Source organism: Pan troglodytes, chromosome X (assembly GCF_028858775.2).
Source record: "Pan troglodytes isolate AG18354 chromosome X, NHGRI_mPanTro3-v2.0_pri, whole genome shotgun sequence".
Classification (NCBI taxonomy): domain Eukaryota; kingdom Metazoa; phylum Chordata; class Mammalia; order Primates; family Hominidae; genus Pan; species Pan troglodytes.
This window is the reverse complement of record NC_072421.2, coordinates 151,606,966-151,622,610: the sequence shown is the minus strand read 5'-3', so window position 1 is coordinate 151,622,610 and position 15,645 is coordinate 151,606,966. Positions and strand designations below refer to the sequence as shown.

At 53.1% G+C, this 15,645-nt stretch overlaps 1 protein-coding gene across 1 annotated transcript; it reads right to left on the bottom strand.

Moving 5' to 3' along the window:
• Positions 1 to 104: 104 nt before the first annotated feature.
• Positions 105 to 14,932, bottom strand: LOC129138866 (long-wave-sensitive opsin 1). The gene is made up of 6 exons (XM_054677045.2): positions 14,724 to 14,932; positions 8,185 to 8,481; positions 6,027 to 6,195; positions 4,394 to 4,559; positions 2,600 to 2,839; positions 105 to 317 (listed from the first exon to the last, which is right to left on the bottom strand). The coding sequence occupies exons 1-6, from the start codon at positions 14,878 to 14,880 to the stop codon at positions 207 to 209; spliced, it is 1,140 nt and encodes a 379-aa protein (XP_054533020.1). The 5' UTR covers positions 14,881 to 14,932; the 3' UTR covers positions 105 to 206.
• Between the last annotated feature and the right edge of the window lie 713 nt (positions 14,933 to 15,645).

Here is a 15,645-nt window from a genome sequence, read left to right as displayed (position 1 = left end):
TCTCTCCTCTTTATCCCCCTTGCACCCTCTCGAGACCCAGTGCCTGCACACGCAGAGGCTCAGGTGGTCCCACACTGCAGTGAAAGCCTCTGTGACTCTGTTGGTTTTGGCAAAGATAAATTACATTTATTTTACAGGGACGGAGAAGGAGGGGGAAAGGAGAGGTGGCCAAAGCCCCGGTGGGCGGGATGGGTAGGAGGCAGAACTCATGCAGGCGATACCGAGGACACAGATGAGACCTCCGTTTTGGAGGCGCTGGAGAGTTCAGAGCCATCGTCAACCTTCTTCCCGAAAAGCTGCAAGATGCAGTTTCGAAACTGGAAGGACAGAAAGCGTTACTGAGCAGAGCAGGGAAGGGTGGAGCACTGTGCTGAATGTACGTGCCCGAGCCTTCCCTTCACCCATTCCGAATCCCATGGGGGATGGAGGAAGGCTTGGATTATTTCTCCCTCACACGCGGGGATGTCATCTGACTTAGCAGTTGATGGTGACTACAGTGGGTTGAAGTGGGTCCCCCAAAAGACGTGTTCAGGTTAAGATGAGGTCACACTGGAGCAGGGTGGGCCCTAATCGAATGACTGGTGTCCTGATAAGAAAAGGAACGCTTGGACACGGACACGCAGACAGAGGGAAGAAGGCCACGTGAAGATGAAGGCAGAGACTGGGGTGACACACCTTGGAGTCAAGGAACGCCAAAGACTGCCGGCAGCCCTGCAGCTGCTTCTCCCTCTCGGCCTCCATAGGGAACCTTTCCATTTGCCAACACCCTGATTTCAGACTCAAGATTTCCAGAACCCTGAGAGAATCCATTTCTGTGGTTTGAAGCCACTGAGTTTGTGGTAGTTTGTGACGGCAGCCCCATGACACTCATCCACAGTGACAGCTAAGGGGCAGTGGTGACCTGTCCCCAGACTGTCTGGTGAGCGGCTCAGAGGAATATTAATGAAAAGGCATGTGGTTGTCATGTTTTTTCCAGTCCATGGATCTGGGGCAAGGTGAGGCCTAGGTAATGACAATCTAGCCCCTACCTCATCTCTCCAGCCAAGCGTCTTCCGGTACCAGGAGGGGTCTGTCTTTGCTGCTTCACCCCAAAGAGATCTGGGCCATATGAATGTCTCAAATCATGTCCTGTGTCATCACTGAAGTAACCACAATGCTTTGAGGACCCAGACCAAAGGCATTTTCTAAATATTTCAGGCCTACTCTTGACTAGCTCTAACTCCCTCTATCATCAAAACCCTCAAAAATAAAAAATATAATGGTTGAAATTAATAACATAAGAAACGGGACGAACAGCAGAATCAGCTCGGCTGAAGAGCTGGGAGATAGGGCTGAGGAATCCATTCAGCAGCTGCTGCTTGAGCACCCACTGTGTGCCAGACTCTGTCCTGAGCAAAATTTGCTGTCTTCATGGAACTGCGTTCCAGAAAATTCTCGCAGAATGTGGCAGGACAGGATAATTATGTGGAAAGGGTAAAAGCAAAGTTCGAGGCCTGGTGAGGTCCAGAAGTGCAGACATCTGTCTCCCCCTGTCCAGGGGGAGTTCTGGAAAGGAGAATGGAAATAATCCAGTAAAGACAGTACTTGGCAAGATAGTTTAGGATTCCAGAAACCTAAAAAAGATCCTCATGAAAGTCAGGAAACAGGGGTCAGGGATAGAACTACACTCTGGGCATCAGTGTGCTACAGCGAGTTCCCGGAAATCCACTGCAGGCGTGGTCCTACTTACTGTTTAAAAGTTACCAGAGAGAATGAACCCTTAATGAACTCTGCAGACTTGGCTTGTGTGAGTCAAAGCTGAGCCAAAGGGGCTGGAGCCATTGAGTGGCTCTAAGATGGAGAAGCAAGGAAGAGCCCAGTGGAAGGGATGGACTGGGCCTGGTGAAATGGGAGGCCTCTGCACACCTTTCTGGCCACCATCAAGTCACATCACAGCTGCGCTTTAATGAAGCCTGTAACCTGCAGGAGGTGGGGGGATTTAGGTGTGTGAGCAGCTTGCTGCTGAGGCCCAATATGCCAGCTAAGGAGGCTGCCTCTGGGCAGGACCACAGCACGTCCCCCCTGAACTAACCCACGAACTCGTGAAAGCTCTTGAACTGTTGGTCAGTGTAGCCAAGGAGGGCCGGCTTTTGTTCTTATAGGAACACAAATTCCAGAGGTTACGCTTTGAAAATGGAGAGATGAAGGTTGAGAAGGGTCGAGTCTGAACAGAAGAGGGGCACACCTAGGGTGGATGTACCTAGGGCTCACCAACTCCTAGAGCGTCTGAACGCCAGGAGAGCCCCTGAAGCTCGGCAGCCATAGTTCTAGGGCCACCGGAAGGGAAGAGCACACGGCACACAGACGCTTTGGGAAATGCCACCCTCAGGCCGAGTCTATAAAGGATTCCAGAGGGCACACCTAAGCCTTCTGCTAAGGGCCAGCTGGAGCTCTGGCTGGGGCTGGGTCACACGCTGAGCCTTTCCCGGTCATTTCCCTGGAGGGTCCCCCAGGTGCTCCGCGGGCTTCTTATCAGAGACATGATGCCAGGTGGGGCCATCACTGCACCCTTCTAGGGCACACGGTATTTTGAGTGGGATCTGCTGATGGTGTTGCTTACCTGCCGGTTCATAAAGACATAGATAACGGGGTTGTAGATAGTGGCACTTTTGGCAAAGTAGGCCGGCAGGGCAGCCATCAAAGGGTGGAAGGCGTAGCCAGGGTTGGCAGCAGCAAAGCATGCGAAGAAGGTGTAGGGTCCCCAGCAGACGCAGTACGCAAAGATCATCACCACCACCATGCGCGTCACTTCCTTCTCTGCCTTCTGGGTGGATTCAGACTCTTTCTGCTGCTTTGCCACCTGAGGGAGACAGGGATAGTGAGTCGGGGGTTGGAGGGCAGCAAGAGGCAGGTGACCCAGGCATAGGGAGTTGTGGGGAGGAGGAGAGGAGCCCAGCAGCCATCTTCCAGCCCTGAGTGGAGCACAGCCGGCCCCAGGCAGACATGGCTGCCTCAGGCTGGCCCTGGGGGAGTTCTAGAATTGGAGGTGGCATGCAGCTAGGCGTGGCCTAAGATGACCCCAGAGCTGGATCTAACAAGCTCCTTTGCTTCACCTGATCCCTTAACAGACTGTCGTGTCCTGCGCTCAGGCCTGAGCATGGAGGCCTGATTTGATTGATGACTGGGCGTGGAGAATGAAGGAGTTAACAAGGTGGAGATGGCGGGGGAGGCAAAAGCAGTGGCTGGCGGGGTGCGCGATGGGAGTGTCAGAGCAATGCATACACTTCCCTCAGGCTTCCTAGGCCAGGTTGGCCACTGTGTGGACTAAATCCTGCCCTGGACTCACGGTGAGGCAGCTGAGGGCAGCTTTGGTGGGGTGGCTCCTTCATGCCTGCTGGGAGGAAGGAGACGAATGGCCTCCAGGCAGAGGCACTGTGGGGGAGGCCAGAGGGCAGCCACCGCCTGCCAGGGATGAGGGACTGATGGCAGGCAGATGAGTGGGGATGAGAGAGGGAGTGTGAGGGCTGGAATGCAGGGATGGCTGAGACAGCAGAGCTGGGGCCACATTGTGGAGCTGGGGCTCTACCATCCCAGACTAATACAGCCGAAGCCATGGTTGGGTACCTGTGGGAGCCTTCACCCCAAGGTGACGGGGTGAGGGGGCCTTTCACAGGCTCACAGACTCCTCTAGAGAGAGCTTGGCAGGCATGCCCATCCAATTGTGGGCACAGGCAGCTTCATATAGGAAAGCCAGCACCCTGAAAGGGCTCCCACTGCTAACAGAAAAGAACCAGCCTGGCTCTCCTCCCTTGCTCTGACTTCCTGAAGGGCTCCCAGTGGTAGCCTAGTCTAGGGGTGGGGGGTGACGGCTGTGGACAGGATCAGCTTCCCAGGGCAGAGGGCCAGACATGGAGGTGGAGAGTGGGTCAGGGGGGCAAATGGCACTCTCGGGTCCACTCCTTGGTCGGCCCCACAGCCTATGAAAAGGACAAGGGTACTCTGGTGGCAGCCTCATAAAAACACGCCTTGATTTGCAGGTGTCATTTGCTGATGTGGCTGCTCCACTCTACTCTGTGGGAAAGGCAGCCTTTCCACCCCGGGGAGAACTGTCCAGGGTTGGGGCAAGGCACACCTCTGTTCCCTTAGTGGACTCCTCCAGGGAGGGAGTGGCAGTGCTTTCCCGTCTCACAGAGCTGAGGACAACGGGGCTGGGGCTGAACCTGCAGCCACTGGTACAGTCCCAAAGAAATCACCTGATTCTCATCGCTGGATCTTAATATTTTCTCATAGGGGTAAAATCCTCTTCTCTAAGGATTTTTGGAAAAATAGTTTAGGAGTCTGAGTGGACTGATTCGAGGGCAGAGCAGCTTAGGGGCAGGAGGCGGGTGAGGCCAGGAGGAATCGGGGGGCTTACCGCTCGGATGGCCAGCCACACTTGGAGGTAGCAGAGCACGATGATAGCGAGTGGGATGATGCAGCAGGTGACCATGAGGACAATCATGTAAGACTGCACCCCGGGGTACGAGCTGCCGCTGAACACGTCTGGGCCGCATGAAGTCTTCAGGCCGTGGGGCCAGTACCTGGAGAGAAGGGCCGGCAGCCAGTCCTGATGCAGGGTGGGGTGACCCAGGACCCCCGGCCCAGGCATGGTGCTAACTGGGGTGGGGTTTGTTTTTTTAAATTGAGGTGAAATTCATGTTGCATGAGATTACCCAATTTGAAGTGATCAATTCTGTGGCAGTCACCACCTCTGCTTCCAGAACATTTTCATCAACCCAAAACAAAACCGTTGGGTAGGATTTTGGTTAATCCTTGTCCATTTTTGGATGTTATGCCTTTCTTCTTTTTGAATTGTGGTAAAATACACATAACATAAAATGTACCATTATAGGCCAGGCACAATGGCTCACGCCTATAGTCCCAGCACATTTGGAGGCAGAGGTAGGAGGATTGCTCGAGCCCAGGAGTTCAAGACTAGCCTGGAACACATAGTGAGATCTTGTCTCTACAAAAAATAAAAAAAATTAGCTGGGTGAAGTGGTGCATCTGTAGGCCCAGCTCCTCAGGAGGCTGAGGTAGGAGGATCACTTGAGCCCAGGAGGTGGAGGCTGCAGTGAGCCATAATTACACCACTGCACTGTGCCAGCCTGAGTGACAGAGTGAGACCCTGTCTCAAAAAAAGAAAAAAGTACCATTGTGACCTTTGGTACATTCACAATGCTGTGCAACCATCTCCACTATCTGCTTCCAGGACATTTTCATCTTCCCAATCACTCCCCTTCTTTACAAAGGGATTGTGAGGTTCCTTCTTGCCCTGACCTTCTGAGAACACCCATGAAGAGCTGAGTCTTTTATCTGAGGTCAGCTAGGCCATGACTGAAATAAAGGGCCCTGCTCACTTAGTGGCCTGGAGGATTAAATGAGATAACCCACGGGAGAGCCTCCACCAGGGTCAGCTCACCACACATGTTTGATAACGGGCAGCTGTGTGGGGCATGGCGGCATGAGGAGGGCGGGCGACAGAGACAGGCTTCCACAAGGTTTGTTTCCCAGAATTGTGGAACGTTCTCGAGGAAAGAACATTCCCTCTCCAAACACCACGAGAACTTATTCACGAGCTTGTCGATAAAACAGTGAAATGCTGTCCCATCCAGTCCACCCCAATCAAACATTTGAGCCACTTGCTTGGCCTGGCCGGGACATGTGCTCTGTAGGCCCAGGTGGATCTATGACCCAAGCAGCCTCTGAAAGGTGGGGGGCGTGGTGCGGCAGCGTGTGCAAGGAAGAGACCTGGAATGCAAACACGCTATGCGTTCACTGACAGCTGTGCTGATGGCCTGAGCTGCGTGTGCGCCTGTGACCTGATCGTGCTTGGGATAAATATGTTTCCAGAGGTTCGGGGACCACAGAGCCTTTCCTATGTTGCAGCCACATTCATACATTGATAGACATTGCACGCTCAGAGGGGCCCAGAGAAAGGAAGTGATTTGCCTTAAGGTCACAGAGTCTGACCCTGCCCACTCCATCTTGCGTCCTCGCACCCTTACCTGCTCCAACCAAAGATGGGCGGGGCTGTCCACACAGCAGACCAGATCCAGGAGAAGGCAATGCCAATGATGGCCAGCTTGGCATCAAATCTCACATTGCCAAAGGGCTTGCACACCACCAGCCACCTCTCCCAGGAAATGATGGCCAGAGACCAGAGACCTGTGATCCCTATGGGGAGAGCAGACAGATGAGGGCTTTGAGCCAAAGCAAAGGTGGGAAGCAAAGCTTCCCACTGTCCTGCTTAGACCCCAAACGTCTGCACACAGAATTCAGGGCTCCACGGACTGAGGTGGAAAAAACGACATCTTTCTTTCCACCAACCTCGAACAGACACTGGGCATTTCCTTCCATTATGAACGTGGCAGTATTAGCAGTACCTGTGACTAGGTCAGCAAGAGAGGTCACAGATGTTTTCCTGTCAATTCATAGAGGTGGCAGAGAGTTCGAATACCACTTATGTTCATCACTACTCTGAAATAACAGTGATTGTCAGGCGGGATCCTGTTATTTAATACCTTAGTACTGAGTGGTGTCACTAATACGTTTAATACATGCTTTTATTTTTATTTACTTTTTGAGACAGAATCTCACTCTGTTGCCCAGGCTGAGTGCAGTGGTGCCATCATAGCTCACTGCAGCCTTGACCTCCAGAGCTCAAGTGATCCTCCCGCCTGAGCCTCCTGAGTAGCTGGGACTACTGGTGTGCCACCACGCCCAGCTGTTTTTATTTGTTGTAGAGAAGAGGTCTCACTATGTTGCCCAGGCTGGTCTCAAACTCCTGGAGGCAAGCAGTCCTCCCACCTCAGCCTCCCAAAGTGCTGGGATTACAGGCATGAGCCTGGCCAATAAATGCTTTTAACTAAAGACTATGTTACTGATGAATGTTTAATACTTTGATAACTGTATTTCAATATAATTTGCTGCCTTTGTAATCCTATGGGTCTCATTTTATGCGTTTGCAAAAATTCTCCTGAGATGGGGTCCACAGGCTTCCCAGATGGCCAAGGGCATCCGTGGACCAAAAGTGGTGGGGAAGTGCTGGCTGCTTGGCACCTGACTGACCCAAGAACAGACCATGAGCAGAGGCAAGGGTGAGCGGGAGACCATGGCAGAAACGGAGACAGACGTGGGCGGAGATGCAGGGGGGCACTCGGGAAGGGTCGTGTGACCACCGAGGCCATGCCTGCTGCAGAGAGCACTCGGACCTGGGGATGGACCTTCTCTGCCTGACCCTCCCTTGGCTCCCCTTCTAGACTATCGGGGTAGTGCCGGGACTTGGACAAGCACCCTCTCTGGTCTGGGCCATTGTGGGTACAATTTGAGGCAGTTAACAGGGGGTGGGGTTGGGGAGGCTGCTAAGAGTGGTGGGGAGGCAAGAGCAGGAGCTGCTGCTGCTGGATGTGGGGTCTCCTCCTCCTGAAAGAAAGTCCCAGCTCCTGGGCGTGACGTCTGAGGCCTCTGAGACCTGGGCCTGCCCACCTCGTGTCCAGCAGCCACGGCTGCTTGGTGGTACTCTACCCACTCGAACCACAAACTGCTCCCAGCCGCTCCTCCACCACCTCCCCCAGGCCCCTTCTTGTCTGAGAGGACTGATGATGGTACTGTGTGGTCGCCGTCTGGCTATAGGGCCCCCTCCTTAGCACAGAGCCTGGCACGCTAGTACCTCTCGGCCACTGTCTCCTGACCTGAGCGGAATAGTGGCCCACAGAGATATTAGTGATAGGGATGGGGAGAGGATCTGGGAATTGTGTCTCCTCCGGGAAAAGCAGATGCTGGTGAGCTGAAAGAGCAGGCATCCCTAATTGCAGGGGAGTTCTGTCCAGGGTGCCCAGAGTCCCCGCCCCCCTACTGTTCTGGGGTTGTCTAGCTCTGTATCTGTCTCCTCCCACACCAGCCCCACAGCTCCAAACTGGCTGTCCCTGGGCAGAGCCTGACTCAAGAGTAGGAACTCAGGGTATGTTTGACTCAAGGGAGCTGAATTTAATGTGAGTGTTCAGATGGAAGCCTCCAGAACCCTTCAGTGTATGGATGTGAGGCACAGATGTGGAGGGAGACAGGCCTACAGGAGCAGCTGGGCCCAGATCATCATGAGGTGGCCGGAGGGGCTTGCAGGGTGAATGAGTGGTTTCCGCTGAGCCTGGGCCCCGACTGGCTTACCACACAGGGAGACGGTGTAGCCCTCCAGGACACACATAGGGTGGCCCAGCACGAAGTAGCCAGAGACCTGGTTCACAACGCTGATAGTGCTGGCAATGACAGTCTCTGCTAGGTCAGCGACCGCCAGGTTCACCAGGATCCAGTTCAGCGGGTGGCGCAGCTTCTTGAACTTCATGGTGGCCGCCAGCACAAGCCCATTTGTGAACACAGATGCAGTGACCACAAAGATCATCCAGACACTGGTGAGGTGGTATACCCATCTGGGAGCGATGTGGTAATTCGGGCCTTCGAAGGGGCCTGAGGGCAGGAGGCAGAGGAGAGAGAGGAGCTGGGCTGCAGCACCGCCTGTCTGTACCAGTGCTGATCCCACCTCTCCCCTCCCCCTTCCGCCCTCCTGCCTTTGCAATTGGCTGTTTCCCTCCAGCTTTGTCCATCCTCAGACAGTCTCCCCTCCATCCTGTCCCTCAAGCCAGAGACCATCGCCCGCTGGTCACTGGCACTGGCATCTTGAACTTAACAGAACTCCTCATCGTCTCCTCCATCTGATTCCCCACTGCCAGTGTGCAGTCACCCCACTTCCCTGCTCCCCTCTTCCCTTTGCCCCAGCCCCACCTCCTACCTCCCACAGTCCTCTGCCCTTCCATAGAGAAACGCTTGCCTCCTGTAAAGCCCAGCTCATATGCATTTGCCTTCCAGAAGATTCCCCAGCTAGTGGCAACTCACCCCCTTGAGGGGAAGACCACTACCCACCTCTGTCACCTTCTGTCACACATAGGAGTTACTGTTCATGATGATCTGAATGTACGTGCCCCCCATAAATTTCTGTGTTGAAATCCCAACCCCCAAGGTGATGGTATTAGGAGGTGGGGCCTTTGGCAGGTCATTTAGGTCACGTGTGCAGAGTGAGTGGGGCCCTCATGAATGGGATTAGTGCCCTTATAAAAGAGGTCCTAGAAGCTGGGCATGGTGGCTCACGCCTGTAGCCCCAGCTACTCAGGAGGCCAACGTGGGAGGATCACTTGAGCCTTTGGGAACAGCCCAAATTAGCTGGGAATGGTGGCTCATGCCTGTAATCCCAGCACTTTGGGAGGCTGAGGCTGGAGGGTTGCTTGAGCCCAGGAGTTCAAATGCAACCTGGGCAACATGGCATGCCCATGTAAAAAAAATTTTTTTTTAAATTAAAACAAACAAGAAAAAGAGTCCCTAGAGTGCTCTCTAGCTCTCTTTCTTCCATGTGAGGATACAATGAGTTGTTGGCAATCTGCAGTCAGGAAGAGGGTCCTCGCCAGAGCCCACCACACTAGCACCCTGACTTCCAGCCTCCAGAGCTGTGAGAAATAAATTTGTCATTTAGAAGCCACCCAATCTATGGTAATTTCTCTTTTATTCTTTTCCTTTCTTTCTTTTCTTTTTTTCTTTTTGGGACAAAGTCTTGCTCTGTCACCCAGGCTGGAGTGCAGTGATGTGATCTCGGCTCACTGCAACCTCCGCCTCCTGGGTTCAAGCGATTCTCCTGCCTCAGCCTCCCGAGTAGTAGCTGGGATTTACAGGCACCCACCACCACACCCAGCTAATTTTTGTGCTTTTAGTAGACATGGGGTTTCACCATGTTGACCAGGCTGGTCTCAAACTCCTGACCTCAAGAGATCCTCCTGCCTTGTCCTCCCAAAGTACTGGGATTGCAGGCGTGAGCCACCGTGCACAGCCTGGTAATTTCTTTTTCTTTTCTTTTCTTTTTTTTTTTTTTTGAGACGGAGTCTTGCTCTGTCACCCAGGCTGGAGTGCAGTGGCATGATCTCGGCTCACTGCAAGCTCCGCCTCCCAGGTTCACGCCATTCTCCTGCTTCAGCCTCCTGAGTAGCTGGGACTACAGGCGCCCGCCACCACACCTGGCTAATTTTTTCTATTTTTAGTAGAGACGGGGCTTCACCATGTTAGCTAGGATGATCTCAATCTCCTGACCTCGTGATCTGCCTGCCTCGGCCTCCCAAAGTGCTGGGATTACAGGCGTGAGCCACTGCGCCCGGCCACAGCCTGGTAATTTCTTATAGCAGCCAGTACTGAGATACAAGTACAAGTCTTGTCTTTCTCACCAGAGACTGTGACTCATTCATCCTCACAGAGTGTCCAGCACACAATAGATGCTCAGAAAATAAATGAATGAGGAAATTAATCGATGAATGTGTTATGAGTTGAATTGTGTCCCCACCCAAATTCATATGTTGGAGTCCTAACCCCAATACCTCAGAATGTGACCGTTTTCGGAGATAGGGTCTTTACAGAAATGACCAAGTTTAAATGAGGTCATTAGGGTGGGCCCTAATCCAATATGACTGGTGTCCTGATTATGATTATGATTATTATATATTTAGAGATACAGTCGGCTGGGAGCGGTGGCTCACGCCTGTAATCCCAGCACTTTGGGAGGCCGAGGGGGTGCATCACTTGAGGTCAGGAGTTCAAAACCAGCCTGGCCATGGTGAAACCCCGTCTCTACTAAAAATACAAAAAAAAAAAAAATTAGCTAGGTATGGTGGTGGGCGCCTGTAGTCCCAGCTACTCAGGAGGCTGAGGCAGGAGAATCACTTGAACCCAGGAGGCAGAGGTTGCAGTGAGCTGAGATCACGCCACTGCACTCCAGCCGGGGTGACAGAATAAGACTCCGTCTCAAAAACAACAACAACAACTACAACAACAAAAAATAGAGATAGAGTCTGGCTCTGGCACCCAGGCTGGAGTACAGTGGCACAATCATAGCTCACTGCAACGTGGAACTCCTGGGCTCAAGCGATCCTCCTGCCTCAGCCTCTCGAGTATCTGGGACTACAAGCCGTGCATTACCACAATGGCAATTTTTTTTTATTTCTGTAGAGATGGGGGTCTGGCTATGTTGCCTAGGCTGGTCTCGAACTCCTGACTTCAGGTGATCCTCCCACCTTGGCCTCCCAAGTAGCTGGGACTACAAACGAATTATTTCTCCTTTTTCTTCTGTAGGAGTTTGCTAGGGCTCTACACCTTTTGTGTTGGAAGGACCTTCGTCATAACATTGTTTTTGGCAGATTACTTGAAGGGATTGCAAGCCACAGACCTGCTGCCATATAAGGCCTCATGGAGAGTCCCAAGGTTTATCAAGAGATTCTTTAGCTGTGTGTTAGAAAAGCCCAACTCAAGCTAGCTTAAGAAAAATGGGGATTTCCTGGCTATGGCCAGGAGAGACAGATAAATCTCACCCCTAGCACAGCTGGATCCCACAAGGCCTCTGCTGCCCTCTGTGCACGGGCCCCATATGTTCCCAACACAAGGAGCTTCCGGAAACCCACAGACAATGTCTGCAATCCCGATACCTGGCACTGGCTCCCCAGGAACCCCCAGTATGAGCAGCAGGGACAGACCATTGACAATTGAAGACCTGCATGGCGTCAGTCTCCGTGCAGAAGGAAGCAGAGGGGAGCAATGGGGTTGCTGATGGACCTAAGAACAGAGAACCCCCAAACTGTCGGCAGCTCTTCCCTGGGAAGTACCTTGGGTGAACTGGGGAAGAGCAGCTGAGACTGGGAGGGTTTGGGACACTCTGGCCTGCAGGCAAGTGCAAGGGGCTGGAGCAATCTAGGTGCTACGACCTCTGAAAACAAGGCAGCCAGTGCCCTTCCCTGGCAACCCTTGCGGTCCAAATTGGGCAGTGCAGGGACAAGGGGGCAAAGGAGAGAACAGGTCCCAGCAGCAGTGGGGGAGGGGACAGGAGCTGCCACCAGTGTAACTAGAGCTGGTGTCATGGCCTACCCCTCCCTCCTGAAAGTTCTGGAACTGAATTTCATGAAGCAATGAGCAAGAGAATCAAAGTCAACTCCCAGGCAAAGTGATTCGAGGAAATACAGGCAGATAGGGAAGGGGCGGTCGGTGGTGGCGCAGAGAAGCCAGACTTCTTCAAATACACCTTCTTTTCTAGATTTTAATTTGAGACTTTTAACTGTTTTATTACATAATTATAAAACAAAATTTAAGTGGCCGGGGGCGGTGGCTCACACCTGTAATCCCAGCACTTTGGAAAGCCGAGGTGGGCGGACGACTTGAGGTCAGCAGTTGGAGACCAGCCTGGCCAACATGGTGAAACCCTGTCTCTACTAAAAATAAAAAAAATTAGCTGGGCGTGGTGGCGGGCACCTGTAGTCCCAGCTCCTCGGGAGGCTGAGGCAGGAGAATCGCTCGAACCGAGGAGGCGGAGGTTGCAGTGAGCTGAGATCGCGCCACTGCACTCCAGCCTGGGCGACAGAGTAAGACTGTCTCGAAAAAATAAAATAAAGTAAAACAAAAGTTTAAATTTACAGAGCAATCTCTGAAAATCAGCAACAAAAGAAATGAAGCTAAATGCATATCCACTGAGTGGCATATCACTTAGAGAGGGACTATTCTAAGGGACTGGAAACACACCGCTTTACTACGCAACCTAGTGGCATATACCCTCAGGGTAAGAAGACCTGTGAAGATGTTAAGGTTTTGGTCACCAATAGGTGAAGGCAGGGTAAGGTGTCCGAATGCCGTCATTTTCCATCCCCAGTGGTTTAATTGGTCTGGGCATTGAGTTTCAGTAGCTGCCAACACCCCAGAAAAGAGACACTCTCCTTGCCAAAACACACCAACAAATCCAACCTGCCTCTGGCCAGATCCTCAGATCAACTACCAATTTACAGAAAAATCATAATGAACAACGTCAGAGGGGCCTGTTAGGCTACGTCATGAACGACTTGGTTGCTTCCACAAATAAATTGCAGGGAGATAGAAAGGGAACCTCTAGATTCAAAGGGAGTCAAAAGGCATATCAGTCAATCTGAATGTGTGGACCTTATTTGAGCCCTGATTCAAGCAGACTGAAAATACGTATGACATTTTTTGAACACTACTAGGATATTTGAAGCTATTCAGGAAATATTGTTACACTTGTCGGTGTGATGATGACTTGTGGTTATGTATTGAGAAGAGTCCTTTTCTCCTAGAGGAACATAGTAAAGATTTACAGAGGGAAGGGTGTGATGTCTTGGATTTGCTTCCAAGAATCAGGAAGAAAGGGTAGTGGAGGGGTCACAGATGAAATGAGATGAAACCGTGGAAGCTGAGTGATGGGTACCGGAGTTCATTACACTCCTCCCTCTACTTTAGTAGATGCTTGAAGTTTTGTGGAAAAAAAAAAACCCACCCCGACATTTGAAAAGAGTGCACTGAAGCATCATGCATTGATGAAGTCTGGGGGCATCTAGGAAGAGACTGTTGACACTGCCACCAAGGAAATTCTGGGCACAGTCATGTTGAGGTCAACTGCAAGATCCTCATCCGGTTTGGTCTGGGCACTCTGTCACTAATTGGCACTCGGTCCTGGCCACCCCACAGCGGGATGTTTATTGGCAATCAAGGAGCTGGCGTGGCTTCTGGAAACCACAGCCTGCACGATGTTGTTGTTTTTTGTTTTGTTTTGTTTTGAGACAAGAGTCTCACTCTGTGGCCAGGCTGGAGCATAGTGGCGTGATCTCGGCTCACTGCAACCTCCACCTCCCGGGTTCAAGCGATTCTCCTGCCTCAGCCTCCTGAGTAGCTGGGACTACAGGCATGCGCCACCAAGCCCAGCTAATTTTTGCATTTTTAGTAGACATGAGGTTTCAGTATGTTGGCCAGGATGATCTCTATCTGTTGACCTCGTCATCTGCCCACCTGTGCCTCCCAAAGTGCTGGGATTACAGGCGTGAGCCACTGCGCCCGGCCTGCACGATGTTCTTGAAGGCACCAAAGGAATTTGGTTTGGAGGAGGGACCTGGGGAGAGGGCCAGGAGTGGGGCGGTCACTGGTGTCCTCAGCTTCTTTGAGGGCCTGCGTGCAAAACTTTTGGATTGGGCAACTCCCAATGGCAGAACTCGGGCTGCCCTGATGAGAGCTTTCAGCTTTCTGTTGGGCCTGAGCCCTCTCTCCCAGGACGGCTCCGAATGGAAAGATGGCCCTGGGCGCCAATGCAGCCTCTTCCCCCAGAGGTGTGCAGCCAAAAGCCATGTGGCCCCATCATGGAGTTTGACAAAATGACTGCTACAGGCTTTGCCGACCCTGAAGTTCTAGAAGTTTCTTGCCCTCTGCTGCTGTCTTCCCCACCCTCCCGCCTCCCTTGGGTGTGTCAGTATGTTGCCTCCTTTTGGCTTCAAATGTAAAGACAGACCCAGCTCTTCCCCAGGAAGCTGAGGGACTCCGTGGAATGAGAGGTCATTCGCTAGCAGTGAACACACTCATCTACGGGCCACAAAGAAAGAGCACATAAACTCTTCCCCGGCCTCGGATTCTCAAAGGGGCTGGGAAGCCTGTGTGGCTTGAGAATGCATATTCGATATTATGGTGTCCTTCTAGATTTGGAGAGGACCCCCCAATTCATGTCATCAGAAAAGCTATGGGAGAAAGCCTTCTCTGCTGGTGGGGACGTGCAGAAGAGAGATTCCCTTGGGCGGGGCAGGTGGGTGGCCGGTGGCCCCCAGTGCAGCCACCCAGCCTCCACGGGCCTGCTGGCTCACCTCTGGTGGAGTTGCTGTTGGTGTAGGTGAAGATGCTGGACTGGGTGCTGTCCTCATAGCTGTCCTGCGGATGGCGGCCTGCGAGCCTTTGGAGGCTCCACTGCTGGGCCATGGCTATGGAAAGCCCTGTCCCCGACGGCAGCCGGCCCTGGCGCATCACCTGAGGGTCACGGCGCTTTATACTGGCCTGTGGGATCAGCCCGGGCCTCTTCACCTTAAAAGCTCCCAAACCCTACACTACCTGATCTCTTAATTGGGCCTGGGACTTAGACCTCCTCCTCCCACCCCTTGCTCCCCTGCTCCTGAGGCGAGCCCGCAAGGGCGGCTCAGAGGGATTTGCTGGGAACCAAACTCAGACGCCCCACCCATCCCCGCCAGGAAGGTGGCGGTGACTGTGGGAGCCGCTGTGGCCCTCTCTGTGTTTATGTGTTCTCTGTTCCCTTCTACTGTCCTGCGTCCGCCTTTGGGGCAGGTGGACCCACGGGTCAGGATTTGCAGACTGTGGGGTGGGTGGTGAAACTGCTCAGAGCCCGAATCCTCCTTTCTCATGTGGTTCTCTTGAAAGCCCAGGGAGACTATTTAGGGCCGAGGCCTGGAACCGGATCCTCCTTGCGAGGCCAGCCATGTCCGTGGGCCCAAACGGGCGAGATTTGTGCCGGGGGGCTCCTCCTCCAGTGTAGGGGGGGCAGACTGACTGCGCACATCCTGCTGTTGGCTTCCCTCCTCCCCCTTGCCCCCCATGAGCTGTAGGTCCTTTGGCCGCCAGGGTGCACCTGCAGTGCCCACATCAGCCCATGGCAGCGCCTGCTCACGTCTCCCTTGCCCTGAGTTCACAGCCTTGCCTTGGGCTTCACCAACCACAGGCCCCCCGTCAACAGAGTGTCCAGACAGGCCGTCTCTGCTGTCCCTCTGTCCCCACGCT